The 26,399-nt window shown below is 36.8% G+C and overlaps 2 protein-coding genes across 5 annotated transcripts in view; both read left to right on the top strand.

Annotated features, from left to right (window-relative positions):
* The window catches only part of LOC136825761 (uncharacterized bromodomain-containing protein 10-like), a 43,556-nt gene extending 20,770 nt beyond the window's left edge, over positions 1–22,786 (top strand). For all 4 annotated transcript variants that reach the window (XM_067082605.1, XM_067082606.1, XM_067082604.1 and 1 more), the window contains 11 exons: positions 716–816; positions 2,701–2,888; positions 3,068–3,337; positions 3,889–4,026; positions 4,207–4,464; positions 5,796–6,227; positions 7,034–7,117; positions 8,937–9,665; positions 9,853–10,013; positions 15,194–15,321; positions 17,563–22,786. In XM_067082605.1, coding sequence (XP_066938706.1) covers positions 716–816; positions 2,701–2,888; positions 3,068–3,337; positions 3,889–4,026; positions 4,207–4,464; positions 5,796–6,227; positions 7,034–7,117; positions 8,937–9,665; positions 9,853–10,013; positions 15,194–15,321; positions 17,563–20,390 — 5,317 coding nt within the window. In that variant the 3' untranslated portion in view covers positions 20,391–22,786. The remainder of the gene's footprint in view (positions 1–715; positions 817–2,700; positions 2,889–3,067; positions 3,338–3,888; positions 4,027–4,206; positions 4,465–5,795; positions 6,228–7,033; positions 7,118–8,936; positions 9,666–9,852; positions 10,014–15,193; positions 15,322–17,562) is intronic.
* A 1,919-nt stretch (positions 22,787–24,705) lies between these two features.
* Positions 24,706–26,399, top strand: part of LOC136825760 (uncharacterized) — a 78,829-nt gene continuing 77,135 nt past the window's right edge. Inside the window, exon 1 of the mRNA XM_067082603.1 lies at positions 24,706–25,470. Coding sequence (XP_066938704.1) covers positions 24,976–25,470 — 495 coding nt within the window. The 5' untranslated portion in view covers positions 24,706–24,975. The remainder of the gene's footprint in view (positions 25,471–26,399) is intronic.

The raw sequence follows: 26,399 nt of genomic DNA, 5'->3' as shown, positions 1-26,399 counted from the left end.
TCACCCAGTGTTGCGAATGTTGATTACCAAAGGAGAAGGAATTTAATAATGGAATGTTACATTTAGTATTAGGAATTAAAATAAAAATTAGTTTTAAATTGAAAAGATGGATGAAAGTATATCTTTTCTGAAGATGCTAGGTTTTATCTTATTGCAATTTGTATGGTTAGTGTTGTCCATGTGATGATAAAGTGATGATTTAGTGTAAGAAATGTGGTTAAAGTATTGATGTAACCTAGAGGGGAAACCCTTCAGGTATAGAGTAAGTGTTTGTTTCCCTTTCGTCCTAAGTTTTCATAAACAAATTTTTCAACTTTGTGGTCGTGTTAAGCTACCTAATAGTGATGATAAACCAAGTTATTAGTTTTGCTTCACTTTGCATTGCCCAACTGTATGGTATAACTTCTACCAGTATATCTTGTGCATTCACTGATTTGCCAAGGTAAGGCCTTTCTTTGAGGTAGGTGTGTAGAGGCATAATGATCTTATCACACCTACTAGACACAACATGAACTAATGTGCCAAAAATGTTAAGTTTCAGGACTCAGAAACCCATTTATATTACTGTTGAATGAAGTAATTTCAAGGCAGGAATCATAGCTACTCTATATTTTGATGGATTGCAGTTTTGTTTATATTGGGATGAATGGCTTTTTTTATTGATTTTTTGGGTAATTTTATCATGATTATTAAGATTGTATTTTATGATCTACAGGGAAGTGCGTGAACTTTGTACTTTGGAGAAAACCTCTGGAACAGCACCTGAAGATATAACGCAGAAGCACCGTAATAAAACAGCTAGAATATCTGTCAATGGTAAGTCTCTTAACTTTCCAACTTCTTTAATTTTGCCTTGCATAATATTTACATCTCATTTAAGAGCAAAATCTGTGTGCTGTATATGCAGTCCCAATGAGAGGCTACATGGTATTACAGTACTTGGAACTTAATGAGATGTGCCTTAAAGACTTGCAAGGCTGTCTAAGGAGACACCTTTAGGAATGTAAATAAAAATAATTGCATTGCATTAGTCAACCACTTTATCTGGTCAATCCTTGAAATGACCAGTAGTGGTACCGTTCACAACCTCTGCTGATAGTGCATTTGAAAATGAGGCCATTTTATGTGCAAAGAAGTTTCCATGGTGGATGGCATTGAACCTCTTTAAAGTTCCAGTTTCTGTCTGTTGGTTATGGTTCAGTTACTATTTCAGGTAAATAAATCCTTGTAGTGTTTTATACACCTTGAGTGTCTTAGCTTTCAATAGACCTCTTCATTGCTTTTTAAGAGTTAAAGTTCAGGTGTCTTAGTCTCCTTTAGTATTTGCTTAATTTTGTAGTGGTTCAAATCTTTCCTCAGCCTTCCTCTGGTATAGCATCCAGAGAACAGCATTCACTAAAGCGATGGCTGTCTAGTGCACTGGTTAAGGGTAGTAGGTTTTCCTTTCCCATGGTAGTAAATCGATCGTAAAAGATGCAAGGAACAGCCCTTGACATTGTGTCTTTGCAGCGTAAATCACTTTTGTATACTAAGTTGATGTTATGCCACATCCAGGGAAGGCAGAGCCTTGCTCTTTCTGTTGGCAGTCAAGGTTAAGTTAATCCTTTTGGATTATTTTCTGGATTATTCCAGGTATTTTTAAATTTAGACCAGTCTTTTAGAAACAAATAGTACCCAAGTGCAGTTGTTTTGTGGAAAGCTAAAAGATTTATTGAGCTGTATGTACAAAGTAAAAATTTTTTAGCAAGTTATTGTAGTTCATATGATTGTCTACTGCAAGAGAATGTCTGCTCTATATTTAGTATATGCTTTTGATAAAGTTGTTCTGAACAAGCTCTAAAAGAGTTCGGGGAATTGTTGACAGTGTTCTGTCAAGTTGCTCTGGTTATTTTTCCATTCATGGTGACAGTTTTACCATCCAGAGATGTAATTGGTTTGGAAAGAGAAAAGAAAATGTTGGAAAAAAATGAAATGCATGGCAAAGCTGATATACCATGCAAAGCAAAGTACCCTTCAGGATAGCCACTTCATCTGAAGGAAAGAGAGTAGTGATTGTTTTGAATTGAGGGCCAAAGGTGAAGATGAAATCAAGATAATGATAAAGCAACTTGAAGATAAAACCACCAGGCATCCTTTGCTCTTCTGCCAACCCTGTCCAACACTATGTATAAAAACAATAAGAGAAAGTTGACAGAAGAGTATGCCTGAGTGCAACCTCAAGTAAGAGGTTGACTTTAGGTATAGTCAGCTTCCTGGCTGCATTGCTCTCTGCCTCTCTTCCTGTTAACTCTTCGACTTCTTCAACTTTACCTCACTCCAATTTACACTTCTCATTTAAGAACAAATTTTGGGTTCGCCTTTAACAATATTGGAATGTGACTCGTGGTCATGGAAACTTCTCAATAATAATAACGATGATAGCAATAATGATACTATAATAATAGTGATAATAATAATTTTTATTATTATTATTATTATTATTATTATTATTATTATATTTCAAGTATAATTTTCAGTTCTCATATTGTTCTTGTGAGATTTTTTTTTTTGTCTCATAAGCAATTGTTTGTCATAGTGAAATACAAGTAAATTAAAGGTAGTGTAAGTAAACAGTTACAGAAAGTATAGTATATAGTGCTGTGTTAGTAAAGGAAGTGAACATAGAAACAGAAGGAATTTGTTGAAATTTTACATTTCCAGGCGACAACTTTTTCTCATATGTCTTGTATCGTGTTCGTGGATGTCGGCATAATCGGGATAAGGAAATGAAAAGGAGGAGAATGGAAGCTCTGCGTCAAGCCAAAAAAGATCGGGAACAGGAGGTTATAGTGTGGGAGGAAAAGCTGTTAGAGGAACCAGTCCATACGCAACTGAGGGCAATGTGGGAGGTAAGAAGCCTCGTCAAGGATATGAGTGTACATGTTCTTTTTAATGATTTTTAATTGTCATTTCAGAAATTATTGAGAGGAAGTGGTATATTAATTTAAATACTTTCTTTGAACCTGTGGTAAATGAAAATTAACTCTCCCTCCTTCAATCTAACATTGTTTCTGTGTTTTACTTTCAGCTTCCACAAATTGGACACTTCATTTTTCTTACCCTCAAGACTCTCAACATATATGAGGTGCCTCAGTATGAGCTGGAACGGATGCTTCTGATGCCTCAGGCATCGCGCACTCTGGCCATGTTGCTCACCTCTCTGTTATCTTCACCACAACAGAGACAGAAACTCAGTGAGAAACCTTATATGCCCTATAAAGTATGGGCTAGGAAATTAGCTCATAAGACATTGTTGTGGTATAGATGTTATTTTCGGGAAAATCAAGATTCTCAAAAGGTATGTTTGGGCTACTGTGTAACATTGTATAGTAAATTCTGTCCTTAAGAGCATACAGTTATTGTAATGTTGAGCAAGTATGTTAATTTTTAACCTTGTCCATAATTCAGTTAAATATCATGAATAGTTAACTAAGCTTTAGAAAAATTTAAGATTAACAATTGAAGATGTCAGATATTTCATTATTATAGGGCAGGGTCATAAAGAATTGGTATTTTTTAGTTGAAAAGCATTTTGTGAGGACTCTTAACAAGTGGCGGGGACAGTTTTCTAACTTTTACTTATAGTAACAAGTCTCGATGGCAATGGGATGTAACAAGATATCCTGTTGGTTATCATATGAACTGACCTTCTATTGTCTCATGGATTTGCTTTTTTGTTTTTTGTTACAAATAAGTAGCATTGTGAAGAAATAAATGATTTTCAATTTGGCTTTGGACAGATAAAGTCACTAGACATGAAGTGTATTTGCAGTGAAACTATTGCAGTATGTAGAATTTAAGGTTGGATTGAATATGATATTTTATCTGTTTTCTCTTTTATGCTTACAGGTTTTTGATCAAATGGGTATTGAACCAGAATTTTGGCAAATTTGTGGTCCATCAAATCCCTTTGATCGTCAGCTTTTTCATGAAATGACATTTCATCAGCGAGTATGGCTTCTAAAATCTCTCTGCGATTACCTTTTGGTAGGTATTTAGTTTGCTTGACCTCTTTGTTGGAATCTTTTCATCATGCAATTTTACTTAGATTGTAAATATACTTTTAAGTTGTACCATCAGGAAGTACATATGTGTTTCAAGTGTTCATTAAAGCATTGAAGTTTGTTATTAAGCCACTTATTGGAATTTGATCTTGAATACTTTCAGCACAATCACAAAACTGTGCAAGAAGTCATAGCAGAACAGCCAGAGGCAGATCAGCGAGAGTACAATCTTGGGAGGGATCGTAATGGGAACGAATATCTTCATTTCCCTCAGTTCTGTGGTCAGAGCTTAAGAATCTACAGACGAGCCCGAGTTCCTTCTCCAGAGGTTCCCCCACAAGAAGAGGAAATTGTTCAGGGGAACATATTACCTTTAGAGAAAATAAAAGAGTTTAGGAAAATGATAAAGAAATTCAGAAATGTAAGTAAATTAGTGTGTTGTCTTTTAGAAGGCTTTTGTTTATTTCTTGCAGTACAAGTGAACGGTATATTTGTAATACCCAATGATGAATGATGGATGTTGATTCAGGACCTGTAAAAATAGCTCTACATTCCAAACAAGATCTATAATTTGTTAAACTGAATATAGAAGTAACTTGCGATATAAATTGTATGGCACTTAGAATTCAAACCATTACGTGAACTAAAAACTGTTACTTTGAAAATCTTGAGGGCAGATAGTCGGTGTTTTTGGATAAAGCTCTCGGCGAGTGCCATGCAGGTGAGGATCATCCTTCAAGTTGGGGTGCCACATTACTTCCTTGCCCACTTCCAGTCTGTGTGGTATTCTGTGAAACAAAAACTAGTGTTCATAAACCTTTCAAGCCATTTCCTTCTCATTGACTCGTATCAAATTAGGTCTGCAAGTAATTGATGGGGAGAGAAACCTTGATTTGGATGAAACCATCTAGAAGAAAAATGCACTGAATTACACTTGTCAGTCGTGTTACATAATCAAGGTACCCCGAGATGTAGGGTTGTTCAAAGTCTAGGTTGTTTACACTGCTAATGTTGCATTGTTTTATCACAGAGGCTGTTGATCACATAAAGATAGAAAAGTTCATTGACCTTAAACTAGACAGTTGCTCAAGAAGGAAGGTCTTGGTGCCCACATTAAGGACTATAGTTTACTAAATGTCTGTGTCTCCTTACAACACATCATCTTTGCTGAAACACGATGATGTAAACTGAGAAATATCTGACGTATAACACAAAACTTACTGTTAATCAACTAGCAAAAGAATAGTGGGTAAGGTATTTCAAGCACTTTCATGAACTGAAAATAATGAACACACAGTTACACTGCTCATGATAGATGGCTGCCTTAGTGATATAATGTTGAGAACTTGAGAGGAAACAATGAAATTCGAAGAAGTAAAGATAATTAAAACACAGCCTAATAATGAGGAATACTGAATGAATGCATACTGGAAGACCAAAGCAGAACTGACTGGAGGCTGGCTGGAGCATTGGGATTTGTACCCCAGCTCGCAAGATAGTCCTCATTCACCTGATAGCATAAGTGCTGTCTTCTGTAAAATTAAGATTCCTGTGTAATGAGTCACCTTAAGGCAGTGGCTATTGAATTTATATTGACACTTCTAGATGAATTCAGTGTTTTTCAAACATTTTATTTCTTTGCATTTTGTATTCTGTGCAAATTTCCTTTTCAGAAATACAGTTGTATATTTGTCATAATTTCATGAATTTCAAGCCTAAGTAATTACATTTGACACTATCCTTCTTCTACAGAAATATGAAGAAGAGGCTGAGTGGGAAGGCGCAAGAGGTAAGAAGAAAAAGAGGAAGAGGAGAGCAAACAGGACAGTTGACCCAGAGGAGGAGGTCCCATCTGCTGCTAGCCGTAGTCGTCCCGGCAACCTGAGACAGCGTCCCAGGGCTAGGTATAACGACCAGTATGAAGACTTGGGTCTATCCTCTGACGATGAACCAAAGGCCAAGCCAAAGAGTAGAAAGTTTAGATCACTGGATTACTCAAGTGATGAAGAAGATTTACCCACAGAAAACAATGAACCTGTGGATACTCCACCTCCCCCTACTCCAACTCCTACTCCAAATGATCCTGAAGATGAAACCACCAATAGCAGTCTGCCTTCTGGGGCTCAGGAAGGAGTTAATAGGGCTCAGCAAAAGAACCCAAAGGTTAAGAAGGGAGGGAAAAGGGTAAGACATTTCATTTCTGAATTTTGATTGCAGTATTACAAACTTTTTTCATGTACTCGTTTTGCACAAATAATTTTAAGTGAAATTTCTTTATTGTTTTAATCATTTCAAAATATCAAAGATATTAGCTTGCAAGACTTGCATTCATATAAAATAAAGATAAAATTATAACTTTTCCTGGTGATTACATGTAAAACAAGCTCATTTTATGTTTTAATATATGAATTTTCTGTTTAAAAAGGTGTAATAAATGACTTATTTTGTGTCAGATTTCATATTGATAAAATATGAAAGACTTCATAAGCAGTCTGGCTAACCAATATATGAACAAACATTCATTCTTGTTCCAATGAGATCGTTGAAATAGTTATAAAAGGTATCTGCCACTAGTGATGTTAAATTTTTAGTTAAGTGTGCAGCAGGTCTATATGCCTAAATTAGTCAAATTGATTGAAGTTGAACTGGTATTATAGTATCGTGAATAGGAAGTACTGGTATAGTAAAAAACCTCAGTGCATATGAAAGGCTTCATTCAACTAAGATCCCAACACAAAGAATTCAGAAGTCAACAGAATAGGATACACTGGGAATGTCAAAAGTAAACAAATACAGCATAAACAACAGAAAAGAAAACAGCCATCAACTAATGACAAACACAACTCAGTTAAATATTCAGACATGTTACTAATATAAATACCAATTTACCACAACTGGAGCCTTTGAATATTTATTAGCTAGATTAGCAGTCTATTTTTCCTGTTTACAAGTGCAGATTTAAAATGCCATTTGTATTTTTTTTTTTCTAGAAGCCTACCTGCGAGCTTTGTGGCAAATCATTCCATACAATTGCAGCTTTGAAAGGACACAGAGCTGTTCATACAAAAGAGAAGGTTAGTTTTCCTTATTACATTTTAAGTTTTGTTTTAAATATTGCCAGGTTTTAAGTAAAATGAATTTTTGTTGTCTTAGGACATTTCTAATTAAGAAATTATCTTTATATAATTTTTACATTACTTATTGCTTATTTTTCATTTTGAATTTTGCACAAGCATTCATGTCATTGCTACCCTTTTAGTAAGTAAAGCATTGATGAAATTGATTTGTGTAAGCATAAACCCAGCTTGTTTCGTGAGGGTTGTGCTTGCTCTGTTTACTCACACAGGCAGTCGACACCTCTTGTTAGGGTAGGAGTGTGCTTACTTCTGTGTACTCGCATGGTGTTCCCAGATTTATTAGAGGTTTTGTAAAGGATTGTATTGGCATTCATTTTCACTTTTTCGTCACCTTATGCTTGGTTTTCATCCTCCTTATCATTATTTTGGGGCAATTTTACCTATTGTTTAGTAAGCTTAAGTGATAGAAGTTCTGCTCTTAGTTCCAACTGCCATTTGATCGTAGCATAGGAATGTAAGTACCATCTTTTCCTGCATTGCTAAGAAGGATCTTTTGAGTCTTGTTCATGACAACCTCTTTAATCATAAAATGTCACATTTTCATTAAGGAAATCCCAGTTACTCTAACTTGGCATCAGGGAAAAGCACTCACCGTTGATGTCCGTTGATACTCCTCAGCATTCCTCCTGGATCGATTGTGGAACTTCATAGCATTCATAGCTTCTTCACATTGTTTTCTCAATTGGCCGTGATGGTGTATTTTTTTCTGTTTATTTCTTTAATTTTACTCTTGTGTTGATTCATTCTTACTACAGTAAGCGTTTATTTTCTAGTATTGGGGTCAGATTACATCCATCTGTCCCCCACCACTACAGGGATTGCATAACTATTGTAATGTCATTATTTTTTAAGGGAATTTCATTCATGTTCTTCCTGTGGGCGCTGCAAGTTTACTCCCCAATATTGTTACCCTTAATCTTGACAGTTTAATTATTATTTTTATTGTGAAACATATACTTCTTTTACTATGTCTACGTCCATACTTACAGTTCATCAGATAACAATCAGGGACATAATAAATAAATTATGATCTGGATGAGAAGCCCCCACTCTAGTTGGGTTAATCAAACTGCAGGTAAATGATGAATCACTGCTGGTGGCAACCAGGGCATTTATAAATTAATGGCTTGTACATTGAGATATTAATTCCTATAGTGATTTTAGTCACTCAGCATATCACAGAAGTAAAGTCACAAGGAAGGAAAGGTTAGTCAAGGAAATTATGAATGGATGCAGTCCTGGACTGAGGGCTTAAGTTTGTGGGTTAATGGTTTTGTTAGTGTGTCTAGATAAAATGATGCTTCAGATTGCATTTTGATACAGGGATTAATGTGGTTGCTTATGATTTCCAATTAATGATTATTTCTCTGTAGAGTTAATTAAGGGGAATACTGTAATTTATTTTGCTTCATTTTTATCATCATCATGATCATAGGCATTTTTATGTAAGGTTTCAAAACCCCTTTACAGCATTCTTTGCTATCTAATGCATTACTACCTTTATTTCCATATGATCTAATGCAACAAGTGGTCTTTGTCCATGATTTTCTGGGCTTTTGCACTGGTCCTCTTCCTGCTACTTTCAAATTTCCTATTTTAGTAGCTAATTGACCCTTCTTCCCCATCAAAGCCTATTAGTATTATCACACCTTGTATTATTGTGCTGAGGTTCTCTAGAACTGAATATTGAACATTAAAAAATGGTTGTCAGTTGAATGACAGTACAATTATTTGTTTTATTCCATTGTCATTTTAGAAGTTAGCAAGTGAAGCAGAAAACAACAAAAGACTGAAACAGACTGAATCTACCACGAATGCTTTGGAAGAAAAGGAAGATGACAGCAGGTGTAATGGTGACAAGGGTGTTTCTCAAAATGGAGAGTGTGACTTCAGTGATAAATCTGAAAGCAATACGGATAGTAAGTTAAAGGATCTGAAAAGTGAATCTCTTATTAATGGTGTTATTAAACAGGAACCTGTAGATAGTGGGGGTGAAGCTAAATCAGGAAATAGTGGAGTTGTTAAGAAAGAAATGACAGAAGGCACCGTTGGAGTGGTGAAGGTGAAAGAAGAAAAAATTGACATCAAAGAAGAAGAATTTGATTATAATGAAGTGAAAGGGGAGAATGATGAAAAGCATTGTAATGGGGGAATAGTCAGTACAAAAATTAAGAGTGAAGATAACCAAAGAACAGAAAATGGTGAATTGACAAAGAGTGATGTAAATAATTCTCTTTCGTGCAATGGCAGTGCAATTAAGAAGGAGGTAGAGGGGGATGAAGACTCTGACAACAGTAAAACAAGCTCTCCAGTACCTCCACCAGAACCCAAACCAATTCACGACCCATCTCCGTACCTGCCTCAAATTGAGGATTTTGAGTTGGTAGTGACCTCTGTAGAACAGTTGCGGGCTTTAATCAAGAGATTTGGTGACTTGCCGGAAGGAAGTTCTAACGCTCATAATGACAATGATGAAAATTCCAAGGTAAGTTAGTCAGTCGTTTTTGTATTTTAATGCAACGTATTTTATTGAACTTGATATACAGTTTGTAACTGCAGGGCAGGTACAAAATCTATTGAAAGCTGTTTAAACCAAGTGTTAAAGCATTACCAATATTAACATTTTTCTGTGATGTAACATTATATAACTTTTCCCATCTCTAAATATACAGGAAGATGCAAAACCTGAGAAACGTCCGTCTTGTGAAGTGAAATTGCACCGTGCCCTGTGCAACCTTCTGACAGAGTTGAGTCCATGGGAAACTAAACTGTTGTCTGCAAACAAAAGACTTCGCACAAAACTTAGAAATGAATGGAATGATTTTATCAAGAGGTATGCTGTTTCTGTAGCTTTTGGGTTTTGTTGTGTGTACAGTAGTGTAAAAAATTTCTCTCGTCACAAGAACTCGCATCATGTAGGCAGCACCAAAAGTTCTAAGTTGAATTGCTTTTTTTTTTTTTTTCTTTTTCTTTTCTTCCCTACCATATTTGACTGCATTTTTGCTGTGTTCACCAATCATGTATAGAAAAGTAAGTCACTGATTTAGTCAGTTGAAGTTAAAAATTCATATTTTGTAGACAAGTATACACACCTCATTCAGAGGATTCATATTTAAGTCAGATGTTAAAACTGGAGGTGTTTAAATATAACAATTGACGGCTATGTAGGAAAAAACTGAAAGGAACAAACAAAAAGGAAAAGACCAAGTAATACAGCTGGGGACTAGATGGACTTTAAAGAACCTCTACTATTGATAACAATTTGCTGTTCAAGGCAGACTGTTGCCACACCCCCTTTTTATAAGGGGATCTCATTCATCTGCGTTTGTACTTCACTAGTATTTAATCTTCTCACTGCTCATTTTCTCTTTATCCCTTGTTGTATCTTGCTCCCCATTGACTGTAGTTCCACAGTTATAAATTATTTGAATAATTAATATTATTGCTTGTTTTAAAATTTATTAGACATCCAGTGACTTTCATTAGACTTCACTTTTTATCATTCCAACCATAATTCAGCAATCCTGAGTGATCTTAACCCTCTAACGCCGAGCCTCCATTTACAAAAACGTCTCCCGTATGCCGGCGGTGTTCGGGAGTTAGCGCTGTAGCGGAAAAAAAGTTTTTTTCAAAAAATCACAGCACGCTTAGTTTTTAAGATTAAGAGTTCATTTTTGGCTCCTTTTTTTGTCATTGCCCGAAGTTTAGTATGCAACCATCAGAAATGAAAAAAAAATCATTATTATATATAAATATTGAAATATATGACAGCGCAAAAAAAATTTTTCATATATAATTTTATACAAATCGCTGTAAGCAAAGCAGTTAAAGCTAACGGGTTATTTTTTTCTTTGTATTGTACACTAAATTACGATGATTTTGGTATATAACAAATTGTAAAACGATCAAAGCAACACAGAGAAAAATATTATCACAAAATGATGCATGAATTAAATGCTGCGGATGTAAAAAATGTTTTTTTCAAAAAATTCACCATAAATCAAAATATTGTGCTAGAGACTTCCCGTTTGTTGAAAAATGAAGCTAATTGATTGAATATTACTAGACTGTAAGTGTTTTAGCTTACAAATTGCAGTTTTTCGACCATTTTCGGGTCGAGTTAAAGTTGATCGAAGGTCGAATTTTTCTATTTATCGTGATTTATATGAAAATATTTCAAAACTGATAAAAGCTACAACCATGAATTATTTTCTGTTGTATTCTACATGAAATTGCGCAGATTTTCGTATATAAAAGTTTATGTAACGACTAATATAAAACGTGCAAACATTACGACAACGTGATTTAAAGAATTTCTGAGATGTTGGTTGAGTTACCGCGGGACGTAAGAAAATGTTTTTCAAAAATTCACCATAAATCGAAATATTGTGCTAGAGACTTCCAATTTATTGCAAAATGAAGGTAAATGATTGAATATTACTAGAATGTAAGAGTTTCAGCTTACAATTGCGTTTTTATTTTGGTCGAGTTAAAGTTGACCAAGGTTGAAATTTTGGCAGTTATTGTGATTTATGTGAAAATATTTCAAAACTGATAAAAGCTACAACCATGAGTTATTTTCTGTTGTATTCTACATGAAATTACATTTTTCGTATATAAAACTTTATGTAACGACTAATGTAAACGATGCAAACATTACGACAAAGTGACGAAAGAATTTCTGAGATGTTCGGCCGAGTTACTGCGCGCAGACGTAAGGAAAAAGTTTTTTTTTTTTTTCAGAAATTCACCATAAATCGAAATATTGTGCTAGAGACTTCCAGTTTGTTGCAAAATAAAGGTACATGATTGAATATTACTAGAATGTTAGGGGTTTAGCTTATAATTGCGTTTTTTTACCATTTCTGTCGAGTTAAAGTTGACCGAAGGTTGAAATTTTGGCAATTATCGTGATTTACATGAAAATATTTCAAAACTGATAAAAGCTACAACCATGAGTTATATCTGTTGTATTCTACATGAAATTGCACACATTTCCATATATAAAACTTTATGTGATGACTAAATATAAAGCGGTTGCAAACATTACGACAACGTGATTTAAAGAATTTCTGGCGTGGACGTAAGGAAAAGTTTTTAAAAAATTCGCCATAAATCGAAATATTGTGCTAGAGACTTCCAATTTGTTGCAAAATGAAGGTAAATGATTGAATATTACTAGAATGTAAGAGTTTTAGCTTACAATTGCGTTTTTACCATTTTCGGTCGAGTCAAAGTTGACCGAAGTTGAAATTTGGCAGTTATCGTGATTTATATGAAAATATTTCCAAACTGATAAAAGCTACAACCATGGGTTGTATTTTGTTGTATTTACATGAAATTGCACACATTTTCATATATAAAACTTTATGTAACGGCTAATATAAAACAGTGCAAAAATTACAACAAAATGACGAAAAGAATTTCTGAAATTTTTGGCGAAGTTACCGTATGGACGTAAGGAAAAAGTTTTTTCAAAAATTCACCATGAATCGAAATATTGTGCTAGAGACTTCCAATTTGTTGCAAAATGAAGGTAAATGATTGAATATTACTAGAATGTAAGAGTTTTAGCTTACAATTGCGTTTTTCGACCATTTCGGTCGAGTCAAATTTGACCGAATGTTGAAATTTTTTATAGTCGACGTACGGTACGTCTGATCGGCACCCAATAGACAATTTTAGTCGACGCATGATATGTCCAGTCGGCGTTTAAGGGTTAATTATATCACTGTATGATCCATTTTTCCTTAAATAGTTTGACTACTTCAGTCAAACTGCTTTACCAGTCAGCTGAATAGACAGTATGGGAAAATTTGCAGTGCTAACTTGTTCTGAAACCATTTTCCATTTTCCCTTATTATTCTTTTAAATAACCTTTTGGGGCTTGAGTTCCTTCCTAGAACTTAGCTTAGGATTTTTCCAGAGGAGATCAGCATCTGGGGAATGAAAGTACTGTACTATACAGAACAGTGCAGTGTTAACTGTATATTATGATGACGGTGAAAATGCTTTGCCAACCCTGACCCATAGTTTTCAATCCAGGAGGCAGCAGGGTATGCTACTGAGGCTATTGAGGTCATCATTCAGCCACTATTAAAATTTGTTTAAACCTTGTTTGGGTTTTGTGTAAATCATTCATTACTTTCTGCTCATCAGAATTGTGTAGTTGGATGATATGGTTTTTATGTTTAGATGGGTTCTTAGTTTATGGTTTGTAATTGCTATAGTAAACCTTTGAGATTCCTAGGGATTGAGTCCAAAAGCTTGTCAGTGATTAAAGACTTTGTCTAGGATCGCTGCTTGTGGGTTTGATGATAGTATTGCTTAGTGATTATTGCTCCTCATAATATTTGTCATGATACAATACTGGTTTTGTCTCATTTCAAAGGTGAATAATTTTGCTTTGTATTAGTATGTTTGAAAATTATGAACAAAAGTCATACAAGCTCAAAATGATTTGTTAAGGTTAGTCGAGGAAAGACATTTTACTTTTCATAAAGAAATCTCAAAAATGTAAATGAGATTTATAAATTCTTTTTGCAGCATAAAAGTACAGTCAATTTGTTTTCTCTTTGTAATTCTATTATTGCTATATATGCCTGTAACTGCATAGGAAAAATTAAGAAAAATATTTAGAAATGGTTTTAGTAATAATTCTCATGGAACTGATGCTACATTTGTGGTAGATGAAGTTGAACCATCCCAACACCCTCTTGGATGCCTTTCCAATGCCACTTGATATCAAAATTTTTGTGATAATTTTTTTTTTTTTTCTATGGATGATGTTACTTGATGTCATCAGATTCCCAAGGGGTGACATTTGTTTGCCATCATTGGATTCTTGAAGGGTTAGCTGTCCATGTAATTAAAGTATTTTCTGTGTCAAGAAGTATGAAAAATTGAACTTTCCCTTGAAAATATTGAGGAAAATGTCGGTTCCAAAGCCATATGGCAGATTTATAAGATACTTATCAACTATCAGTGTCCAGTTTTTCCTCATCTTTGAACAAATCCTGTCATACTGTACTTCCAAACTTCTCTACTTAGTTTCTGTTATTTATTGGGAAAGTAAACCAATTCTAGTATTTATATTACATTTTTAGGACATTTTGGAATATTATTTTACCTACCCATCTTCTGTTAACATAACTTGGGCACACACTTTGTGTTGCAGACTTGGAACAGAAATGCATTTTAAGGAGAAAGGTAGGCATAAATGGCATATAAATTTTTTCTTCTTCGTTGTAATTGGTTGACATGTGGTACACCAAACTTCTTGTCTGACAGTCACAAAGACGATAACTATACTGTGCGTCAAAACAATATTTATCAATGCATAGGATCCTTGTGGCATTGTGCATTATAAACCAATTATTATTCTGTTAATTGCATTATATGACGGGTATCTAAGTAATACTTAGCAGTCTTAATGCATTGGAATAGTTAATAAGCCCACTTAGAGTCATATTTCCAGACTCAAAAAAGTGCTGCCCAAATAATTTGTAATTAAAAAAAAGAGGTAAAAATCGAGGGAAAGTAAAGAAGGTGGGAATCGAAAGGCGCAGAGAAAGTAAAGTGCAGGAACAGTGTAGTTGGGGTTTAAAGAAATTGTTTACAGTGTGCTATTCAAGGCAAACATATCAGTACCCTAATACTGTGTATTGCAGGCAATAGTGATATGTGGAATGAGAACTTAGTCAAAGGATTGTATATGCAGAATTATATTTTTCTGTCTTTAATAAATGTGATCTAATGTCATAATGAGTCTGTCGTCAAATCTCTTGGATATAACTCTATGAAATCCTGTACTACAGTACTTTAATTTTTCTTTCCTGTTACAGGTTGTGTGCTTATTTTGTCTAAACCTACAAGAGATAGTGTGTTTGTCATCTTTTATTCACATCTTAAATATCTAAGCAATTTCATTGTATTACTTCATTATTATTATCATTATTTTTTTCACGACTGTATGAGAAAATGTAACTGTCATATGCCCCTGTCTCTTCTTAGAGGTGACGATTATGTTGACCCAGCAGAAGAAGCTTGGATGAGTGACCCTGAACCTGATCCGGAACCTGCAGCACCAACTCCCCAGCCATCATCATCTTCATCGTCATCCAGCGAGGAGTCTGTAGACGGTAGGAAGACACCTTTCCCATTGAAAAGTTATTATTGGTAGAACTTTCTGCAATATGGTCAGTAGTCAGGTTTAATAACGAGCATGCCACCACAGAAATTTGTGATTTTCAGTAACTTCTCTAAAACCCATCATCCTCAGCAAATGACAAGTGTCATGAAATAAAGATTCAAACAATAAATTAAATTTAGCTGCTGAAACCAGAAGTTGGAATGTGTTTTTCATTCCAAAAAAGAATTGCACTTTGTATTACGTAATATCCTGTCTGAATTGGTCACATTCATTTGCCCATGGTTATGTTGTGAATAACCCACTTAACCCTATCCCTGAATGTATAGAATGGAAAACAACTTTTAGTGAATGTCCACTTTTCAACCAGAAACATATATCAAGTAACAGAAACAGCTTCTTGAAGGAAATTGTATCAGAATTTTTGACATTAAAGTTTATCCATTTAACGAATTCTTACGGCATTGCAATATATTAAGGAATATCTAATATATTAAAAACAAACCCTTCTGTCCAGCCCTGTGAAAGTTAATGTTGACTAAGTCGTTTGGTTAAATAATGATAAGAACAATAACAAAAATAATAATAGTAATAATAATAATTTGCCCTTTTGCTGTTTGTTATATATTTATCATGTTCTCTATTACTTTGAGTTTTTCACAGTGTTAAACTAGTTGTGATTGTTAATCGTGCTTATTTCCTCACCTTAACAGAGTATGAATAGATATTTGTCAGTGTACATTATGAGTAAGGATTGTCACTTGAAAATAGATTCCAACAATAACCTCTTTCCTGAGGGATTTGAACTTTAGACAACTGAAGCAGTAGGATGTCAGTACTGTACTTAGTCTGCTCATCTGCAAAGGATGTAAAAGGAAAGGAACCACAATGCAACTGCACATGCATGGTATCTTAGTGGGTAATGCTTCATCCTTAACTATGATTTCATCCCACTCTCTGCCCCACCAGCTGTGATTGGACACATTTAATCGTCCTCCTCAGTTGGCCCAAGTTAATGTACACATCACAAGCAAGCACTATCACCTGAAACAAATACAAACACCACCCTACTTACAAACGAGTTATAATCTGGATGGCTGTTTGTATGTTGAATTGTTTGTAAGTTGGTTACTGTACTCTTATTTAAGGACAGTATGATATAAAATCAACACAGTACTGTATGGTTTTACATCCTAAAGCACAATACACTGTACACGTACAGAATAAGCGCGCAAAACAAAATTTGAACGTATGGGTGGCAAAGGGGACCGCTCTGAACACAATTTTAATTTGCGATCCCGTTTGTCTATATCTGTGAATGTTTGTAAGTTGAATGTTCTCAAGTAGGGTGGTTTCTGTATAAACAGCAACCTCCTTTCCTGGGAATTCGAACTGTTAACCACTGAAGCTGTAGGTTGATGCCTAGTCCATGCACTTACAGAGGGTATAAAAGGAAAGGAACCAGATGTGCAAATGCATATGCATGGTATCTTGGTACTGCTGCACCCCAACTGTGATTTCACCCTCTGGAGCTGGGGCAACTAAGTAGCTGGAATCCCAAGGAAGGAAATTATTATTAACATCTGTTTGAAGGTGATATTGCTCGCTTGTAATGTGTACATTACCTTGGGTCCATTGGGAAGGAGAGTACATGTGGTGCAGATTGAGGTGGGGTGAAATCATAGTTATGGATGCATTGATACTAACTATGATGCCACGTTTATATAGTTGCAGATCTGGTGCCATTAAATAAATGAAGTTAATGAGGTCAGAGGTTTGAATCCCATGGGAAGGAGATTATCATTAGCATATATGTCATTGTATTTTTGAAATGGCTGCCACAAGTATACTGTATACACTAATTGTAATCAAGTGATGCCTTTTAACTAGAATTCTCCTTGATAAAGTCAGCTGTGGATTATGTAACACAGAATTACCAATCCTGAGTTTCTCCACCTGGAAACCAATGCCCACCATCCCCACTGATTAGTTTTTAGAAGATTGAAAAACCCTCAGGTGGTACTATAAAGATATTGATTAAAACTAACTTTTGATGGTGATCATGGTCATCATCACAGATTCATGCTACCAGATTATTGGTAGACAGTTTTGAAAGCATCTTCACACATGCAGTACCTTATTATTCATTTGAAACTTCCTTAGCAAGTTAGGTTCAAATTTGGCATGTTAAATATGAATTTGTGCAGATTATGAATGAATAATTTTGTTGCAGAGGATGGCAACCCAAAGAGGAAGCTAAGGAAGAGAAGAGCCAAGCGACAGGCAGTTGCCCAGATGTTGGAGAATGTTCCTCCTCCTGTTGAAACACCTAGTGCTCCAGTCCCGCAAGAGAACCCTGAATCATATGCAGTCTCATCACGAGGTCGTGTTCGTAAAGTGAAGAAGATTATTAATTATGATGGACTTGATTTTGAAAAATTAGCAATTCAGGCTTCTTTGGAAGCAGAGGAAGAGAAGGTCAGAAGAAAAAGAAAACGAGAGGAAGAGGAGAAAGAGAGAGAAGAGGAAAGTAGCCGATCAAATTTTGTGTCCTTTGGTGGAGTGAAGCGTTATCTTTTATCGCAGTCTGGACATATTACTAATTATATTGACAATGGGGGCCAAATTCGTTCAGCTAATGCTTCAAAGGACAGTCGTGGTGAAAAAGGAAAAGTGGACATATCTTCTGTTAGGAATTTGGCTGGTCAGTTGGTTACAAATGCTAAGAAGGAAAGTCCTAAACCGCCAGCGCGGCATGCTAGTGCTATACCTAATAGGGTTTTCCAGAACACTAACATTAAGCCTGATGTTCCGTGTGTGATTGTAGCGGCATATAACAATCAGGGTTCCCCCGTTAATGTGAGAGTTGTGGGTGAGCAAGCATTGCAACTTGTGAAGTACATGAAGCCTGGCACTAAGGGCCCTGTTACTGAGATCAAACTACAACACCATGGACAAACATACACTGTGAATACAAATGCTCAGATCATTACTAAAAACATTCCAGGTATTCCAAATGGAGGAAGTCTTGGGAGCCCGACTCCCAGTGTTATTCGGTCCACTGCCTCAGCATCTGTACCTACCTCATCACTTGGAGTAAGTAGACCTTCAGGAGGATTAGGTGGTTTAGTCACCAGTAATTCTCCATCTGTACCAAGAGTTGCTCCGATATCCACTGTTGTCACCTCTTCCACAGCTAATCCACCGAATACCATAGCTCTAGCATACAGAGGGGTAACACGGCCTGCTAGACCAGTGATAATGACATCTGGATTGACACGCCCTCAAGGCTCTGTCGTTCGGGGCGTCCTTGGAGAACATGCTCGTCCACATACTGCAACAACTAGATTAGTTACTGCTTCGCCTTCTGTTGTTTCATCAGTGATGCCCCCTGGTGCTAGACCATCAATTAATGTAACCTCTCCAGTGCACACGAGTCAAGTTTCTCGACCTACTACATCCACAGTTTTGACCTCTCCAGTGAGGCCTGCAGCATCGCAAGTTGTAAATAGAATTGCTGGAGTTCCTACTGTTGGTGCTGGGGTTACTTCTACAGCAAGTGCTGTGCCTCAGTCACCAGCACCTGTTGTTCAAGAGCAGGTTATTTCACAGCAAGTGCCAATACAAACTGCTACCACACAGACAACGACTGTTATTAGTCAACCACAGGGTCAGGCTATAACTGCAGCCACAGTTGTGGTTCCTGCTGCTGGAGGCCAACCCCAGCTCAAGTTAGAGTCTGAATCACTTGCTCAGTTGATGCAGAGAACTGGCAGTAAAATAGTAGCAATGCCAAATGGCAGAGGTGGTTACACTTTATCATTGACACCTGGGGTGGTACCACCTGGTCAGAAGGTTCAGTCCCATGTTGCATCCAATACAGCTGCAAAAGTTCAGGTTGTTACAAGTGCACCTGCATCATTGTTACAAGACCCTCCAACTTCTGTTCAGCAGGTCATTCAGCAACAAACCTTATCACCAACAAGTGCAGCTCGCCCAGCAACAGTTGTTCAAGGTGTTCAAGGCATCAGCCGTGCGACTGGTGTTCAGGCAGTGTCCGCTCAACAGGTAGGATTAAGGCAAGTGATCCCAGTGAACCAGACAACTATTGCTGGTTCAGTTATCAAGACAAATAATGTTGTAACTCAAGGTACCCAGCTGGTGTTAAATAGTGGTCAACAGACTTTTACAAGAGTTGCAACCCAGCCAAGAGTGTATAGTAATTTGGTGACAGCCCAATCTACTCCACAACAGACCAGAACCTCAACAGGGACAGTGGCAACAGTACTTGCTCCTCAGCAGAATGTGAATACAATTGTCAGTGCAAATCAGCAGCCTACTGTCTTGCAGCATGCTGTTGTTCATAAAGGTGCCACAGTGCAATCTCAGACACCTGGTATCCAAGCAGCTTCTGGCCAACAGCAGTATGTAGTACAGCAGCGTGTCCTTGCCCAGCCTACAGGCACCCCTCAAGTTGTAAGATTACAGCAAGCTAATCCTAGTCAGCCTGGTAATGCTGGTCAACGACTAACAGTCCAAATTGTTCAGCAGCCTGGAGGAGGACAGCAGGTTGTACAGATGGTGCCTCAGGTCATATCACAGGCAGCCGGCACAGCTGGTCAGCAGAGTCTGATATATGTTCAAGGAACAGGTCAAGTCATAGCACAACAACCAAAGACCACCTTTACCACTTTACAACAGCCACAATCACAAACCCAACCACAACCCCAACTTCAGTCTCCACAACAGGGGCAAATAGCACAAGTTGCACAGGTTGCACAGCAACAAGTGGTGCAAGTAGCACAACCACAGCAACAAGTAGTGCAAGTTGCTCAGCCTCAGCAGCAACAAGTTGTGCAAGTAACCCAGCCTCAACAGCAGCAACAGCAGGCGCAACAAACGACGCAGCAAACAACCCAGGGTCGTTTAGTGTTAGTGAGAACACAGCAAGGAGAGCAGATGGCTCTTCACCATCCTGATGGACGATTGACGTTCTTGACTCAAGAGATCCAGGCTGCTCTAAGAAGTAATGCCACCAGTAGTCAACCGGCAAGCACATGAAAATAATCTTTTAGCTACTACCTGTGATGATTTAATAATTATGTGATGTGTATAAAATGTTTTTATTTGTTGGAAAACTGCACAAACTGAGTACTGTATTTGCAAGGCTTTCTTGGTGACCAGATCATTCGTTCAATCATTTGTGAATACAGAAAATTGGTGATAAAAAATTTGCTGTCAGTTAGTACCTGCTTAATCATTAAGGTTGCGTGTGCAGTTTTCTTTTACTTGTGTGCTATTAATTTAATGGTTACCCTAATTGAGATGTTGCCTTTTGTATATTTTATGTAACTATGACCAATATCTTTGTTGTTGCACTCTTGCAAATCAAAATTTATCCCCTTTGAATTTCTTCACCATTCCACTTTTTTTTTTTAATTAAAGTAGAGGCAAACTAGGTTATGCTGCATGTACAGATGTCATACACATCCATTAAAATCTAATTGTGTTCATATTTACAAAACATCTAATTGGTAATTGGTCACTTCAAATGCTGTAGTTGCCATTGATTTACAGTTTATTAAGACTTGAAAAAACCTGTGTTAAAGGTACTATCATAGCTTTTAGAAAATGCATCATTTCATAATTTGAAAGATTTTGTTTGTCTATCTTTTTATTGTGTTTTGCTAGTAAATTTCTTTCCCTGTCTCTCTTTCATTGCACCAGCAAATACCATTTCTTATTTGTTGGTTGAATATTTGTTGTATATTTATGTTTACTCAAGGAGAAATATTGAATTCAGTGCCATTACTGCCTCTTGTGTTTAAAATTTGCAAAGATTTTTAATAAACATAACTTTCACTTCCTGTGTTAAGGCAAAGGAACATAGTGTATTGAAAACTTAATGGGAAATTGACAACGGGAGCAGTTGAGGAGGTATTTTGAAGATGTCTGAATAATGTGTTTTGAAGCCTTCCAAGTGTAGTTTTTACAAGTCGTCAGATTAAATTTTTAAAATTTACTTAGTTGTGAATTTGATCGAGTCAGGTTGCACTTTTATTCTTCATAAAAAAAATGCTGAACAATATATTGGTTAACACTGCAGTATACCCTTGAACTTCTGTTACTCAACAATTAAAGCAAAAATACTTTCTGAGCTGAAATGCAGTGTTTGGTATTCCATATATGGCAGCCTTTCATCATGCCCTGACTAAAGAGGCAAAACTGTAGAAACAGCCACCACATGCGCATGGAAGTCATCAGAAAAGATACAACTCCACTCGGTGCTGTGGAAGTCTCTTTTTGCCATTTTCTCTGCTGTTCTCACCATTGGTGAATAAGTCCTTTGCTGTCACCTCTGCTAAGGGAATGAGAAGAGCCTGTAGCTCTTGGCTCATTCGTGTTTCTAAGTGAAATGAAGGTTTTTAATAGGATGACATTTTTTATTTGTTTCTAAAATCACTAGAATTAATCATGCTTTCCATTTCACTTTATAATTTCAAGATGAAGAACTGTTGCTTTCTGTGGTTTAAAGTTGGGAAAACACCTACAAAATTTTTTTTTTTTTTTTTTAGCTTTTAACACATCCCACTGACTTATTATTTCTAGGCTTTTCTTCGCAACTGCGTGTATTATTTGTCAGTTTTCAGGTTTGGAGAGTGAAAGGAAATTGTTCAGCAAAGGTTTATTTGATCCATATTGCTTGAAAGTGCTGTGTATAGGGAAAAGAGTTGAGAATTTTTGTTAGTCGTTGAGGTTGAAAAATTTAAATCATTAGTTTCTTGAGGACTATGTATTGCATTAGAGTGTGAATCACTGATAACAGCGCTGTACTTACTGTTATTCTCATCAAGTGCTTTGGAAAGTCACATGAAAATTGTTACTTGTTCCCGTAAAGGAGTTTATTTAAAAGCTGCTGCAGGTTGGTCCTTTAATCAGAGAGGTGTGTTTAGGTTTTTTTTATGTAGGTTTTCATGACAATCATGTGTTTTTCAGTTGCCTACACTACATTATCTTAGTTTTTCATATATCATTTTTCATTGTGTTCTTTATTTAGGAAAGACTTTTGTATGTACAAAGTACTGTATTTTGTTAGGTATTAAAAGATGTATGACATGTATATTATGTACAAAGAATATTCAGATGTTTTATCCAGAAATTCCTTTGTAGAGTTTTGTATTTTCCAAGTCGAAGGCCCTTTACAAGACACTACTTAAACCATCAGGATCCTCAAGGTAGTAGACTCTGCCTGAGTTCTTCTGCAGTAAGTGTAAAGGAGAAACGTATTTATATTGAGTGCTGTTGGCCTCGGCACTCAAAACTATTTACTGTTATGTGGAGAGTAGTATTTACTTGGAAGTTACTGACTCCTCGTCAGATGTGGAATTTGTAGTGTAAAAAAAGGCTTTTTTGAGTTTTCTAAAGAAGAAATCTTTGAAATAAACAATACAAAATACTGGTGTGTTTTAAAAGGTCCTCTAGATATTTTGGGTTGCTATGGAAGCTTTTTATAATGTAGCTGAGTTGGTGTGGATTTAGTGCATACTGTCTTTGAATCTGCTCAGATTTCATGATCTGGAGTGACATCGGCTTTCATTTTTAAATGACCCATTTACTTATGACGATTCAAAGGAATCTTACAGCTAACCAAACAAGTGCGATAAGATGGTGAGATTTCAGATGTATTAGTGCAGTTTTAAGAAAAAGGAAGATGTCTGCAATAGTCATAAACTACTTTTTAGCTAGACACTGACAGTCTTGAGCCGAATATGTAATGGATTAAGATTGAGTTAAACACCATCTTCCTTTTATTGTTATCTTTGTGGCCAGACAGATGTATAAAAAATACTATACCCTAATACATACTTTCTGCCGGCTGATGAAGAGTTAGAGGTGATAGAAATCCATTTCTCGCTATAATTTGGTTCGGATTCCACAATAAGCTGTAGGTCCAGTTGCTAAGTAACCAATTGGTTCTTAGCCACGTAAAATAAGTCTAATCCTTCGGGCCACCCCTAGGAGAGCTGTTAATCAGCTCAGTGGTCTGGTAAAACTAAGGTATACTTACTTTTTTTTGAGCCTTAATATGATAGGAAAAAATTTTCAAGGTAGATAAAACAGTCTTTATCAAATAGTACATAATCGGGCAGACAGAAAACGAAGTTACTGCCACGGTTTGGTTTCCTACCAATACAGAGGCATGAAAAGATTGCAACTTTATTTCCTTTGATATACATGGCCCCATTATTCACGCGATTGACCTAAGGCCCTCTTTGCCATCAATTTTATTTTACATTCCCATTATTCAGTTCCGGGCACAAGCAAGTGTGATCGAAACTGATCCTTGCTGCCACGTATACGTTGGCTACCACCCGTACATCCATCTATACTATCACTACTATTACTACCACAAAATCAAGAATGGGTAACTGAGATGAATAGACGAGACCATTTGCATCTGATTTTATGGTCTGTATAGGCCATATACAGTATTGTTAATGCTTGCAGTGATGATAATCCTTGTTTTAGTAAAATGCTAAAAGTTAAGAGACATTCAAGAAATGAAAGACATTATTTAAAAATATATTCCAAAGAAGAAATGGTTATTCAAGATAGCTGTTATCTGCCCTTGACAAATAAAAGGGATAATCATAGTCAAGGAAAAGAGAGTCAAGAAAGAATTCTAAATCTTAAAAATATGCATAAATGATGCCGAGTCCTGCTTTACCACTCTACTGTACATGGAACTTTTTAAGTAACTATATTTTACGCTTGAGTTAATATTTCCATTAACTTTCTTGTTTTGAATTTCTTTAAATTTGTTTAAAACAAAATGCTCGTCGATGGCCAATGTTTTCGATCAGAATTTAAGATCGGTGGGAATGCCATATGCGCTTGAAACTGGGCCTGCATTAATTTTATTTAAATACTAATGCTGACAGTACATATCTATCATTTATACCTTGGCTTTCTAAGTACAATGATAGTGAATGATGAGGGAGCCGGCCTTATTGATTATTTCTGAATCTGACCTCATCAAATAATGGAGAAATCAGTGTACATACAATAAGCACGTGGTGTCGTTGTTTAGCAAAGCGTAATAAGGCCCATAGTGTGGCATTATCAAGTTGGCTACCGTCAAAACAAACTCTCCAGCGGCTTGCGCCAACTTTTGGCCGCTGCCAGACGTACGAGTCTCATCCGCATAACCAGTGATATGGCGAATCACATAATGCTAGGCGTTCCTAAAATATTCCTTTATATAATCAACTCTAACTGTGTCCCTAACTTAGCACTACCTATCGATACAAAGAAATAAAAACGAATTCCGTACAAGATGTTTGCAAGAGGAAACTTTGGCGCTCACAGGTGTGACAGAGTGAGTGAGTGGAAAGTCTTATCATTATACCTGAGGCTTCCCAAACGTTCAATTGTCCCTTGGTCGCGCAGAACGACTCTGCCTGCTCCTTGCGGTGGACGTTTTATTTACTCAGTGTTTAAACGCGATACATATAAATGCTTGCTTGGTGTTGTACTATTATTATTGCGAGAGCAACATTATGAGTGAATATTAGTAGAGGAACAAGTGTGCCATAAAGGACAAAAAGGTTGTAGCAGTTTTGAAAATAACAGGTGTTTTTGCAACATGACTGTTGTGGCACCCGTCCCTCGTCCGAATTCTTTATTGCCACGGGCACCAGCCCCATGGCGACCTGCCGCAGCCGCGGCGTTGGGCCTGCCTGCGGCGGTGCAGGGCTTGCTGCAGCAGTTAGGCGGAACATTCCATACTTACCATCCATTCCGACGAAACAGGAGGGAAGGCGAAGAAGAAGTCGACATTCCGAGAAGCCCCCCGCCTCTCCTCCTGCTCAGCCGAAATACCCTGATCTCCTCCTTCGGTTTACGAAAACTGCGTCGGCTCCTCCTTTGGGCTGGCGCCCCACGCGCCGTTTCCCGTATGCTATCGACTGTAGGCGCAGGGGAGTGTGAGGCCCTGGGGGCAGCGCCCCTCACGGATGTGTTTGCTCAACCTTTCTTTCATCGGGCCGTGACCTGGAGGGTCACTTGTTGCTTGGATCGCCAGCCTTACCTAACCACTTACGCCGCCACTTCAGCTATACATGGGTACTGTGTACCATGGGTGAGTTTTCCTGCTTTTATTTATTTTCTTATAACTCTAAATAAATATCTTTGTTTGTTCCTTGATTTTCGTATTGAGTAGAGGCTTCGGCTATCGTTTATTGTATGCAGTTTTTCATTTGGAACTATTGTTAGCCGATACCATCGCTAAACAAACTACCCTGGGCCTGTTAATGTATCTTTTTTTTTCATTTGTGTATTTGGTTACTTATTGGTTTCACGAAGAGCGAAGCTGAAAAAAAATCACGAACTGTGGTTAGACGTTAAGGGCAATGGCAACTGCGAGGTTTAGTGTATTAATGCTTCGATGGAAATGGAACCGTATAATTTGAACAATGCCTTCGTGGTTGAAACAGAGGACGCAGTCATAAAGGCAAACAATCAGCTTAGGCCTATGATTGTTCGCAAAATATGATGAATAAGTCTTATTTAATACAAATGAAATCAGTTATTAGCACCTAAAAGCTATGAATGTCATTGTCTCATTTTCTCCTGAAATGATCTATTATATCCCCGTAGAGATGCATTAATGCGAAGATAGGTCTAGTCACCAGGTTTGTTATAATCGCAGAATGTGTTTGTGATCACTTTATTTTTCGCTTGGAACCTAACGTACTTAAGTTAACAAACCATTATAATATCGCAACTCCTCCGTGTTCACTGTGTGTGTGTGTGTGTGTGTGTGCAGACTTACCTTGACAAGAGACACAGGTACTGGTGTAATGTATGCAACCATTGACCCAAGAAATGATAACCAGAGGAGGTCAAGGCTTTTGCCAGCACGCGTCGAGGAATACCAGAAAAGGGAATAGGGAAAAGTGAAAAAGTTGAATAATTGCTCTCTCTCTCTCTCTCTCTCTCTCTCTCTCTCTCTCTCTCTCTCTCTCTCTCTCTCTCTCTCTCTCTCTCTCTCTCTCTCTCCTCATATCG

Source organism: Macrobrachium rosenbergii, chromosome 39 (assembly GCF_040412425.1).
Source record: "Macrobrachium rosenbergii isolate ZJJX-2024 chromosome 39, ASM4041242v1, whole genome shotgun sequence".
NCBI classification, from domain to species: Eukaryota; Metazoa; Arthropoda; class Malacostraca; order Decapoda; family Palaemonidae; genus Macrobrachium; species Macrobrachium rosenbergii.
This window is presented reverse-complemented; position numbering and strand designations above follow the sequence as displayed.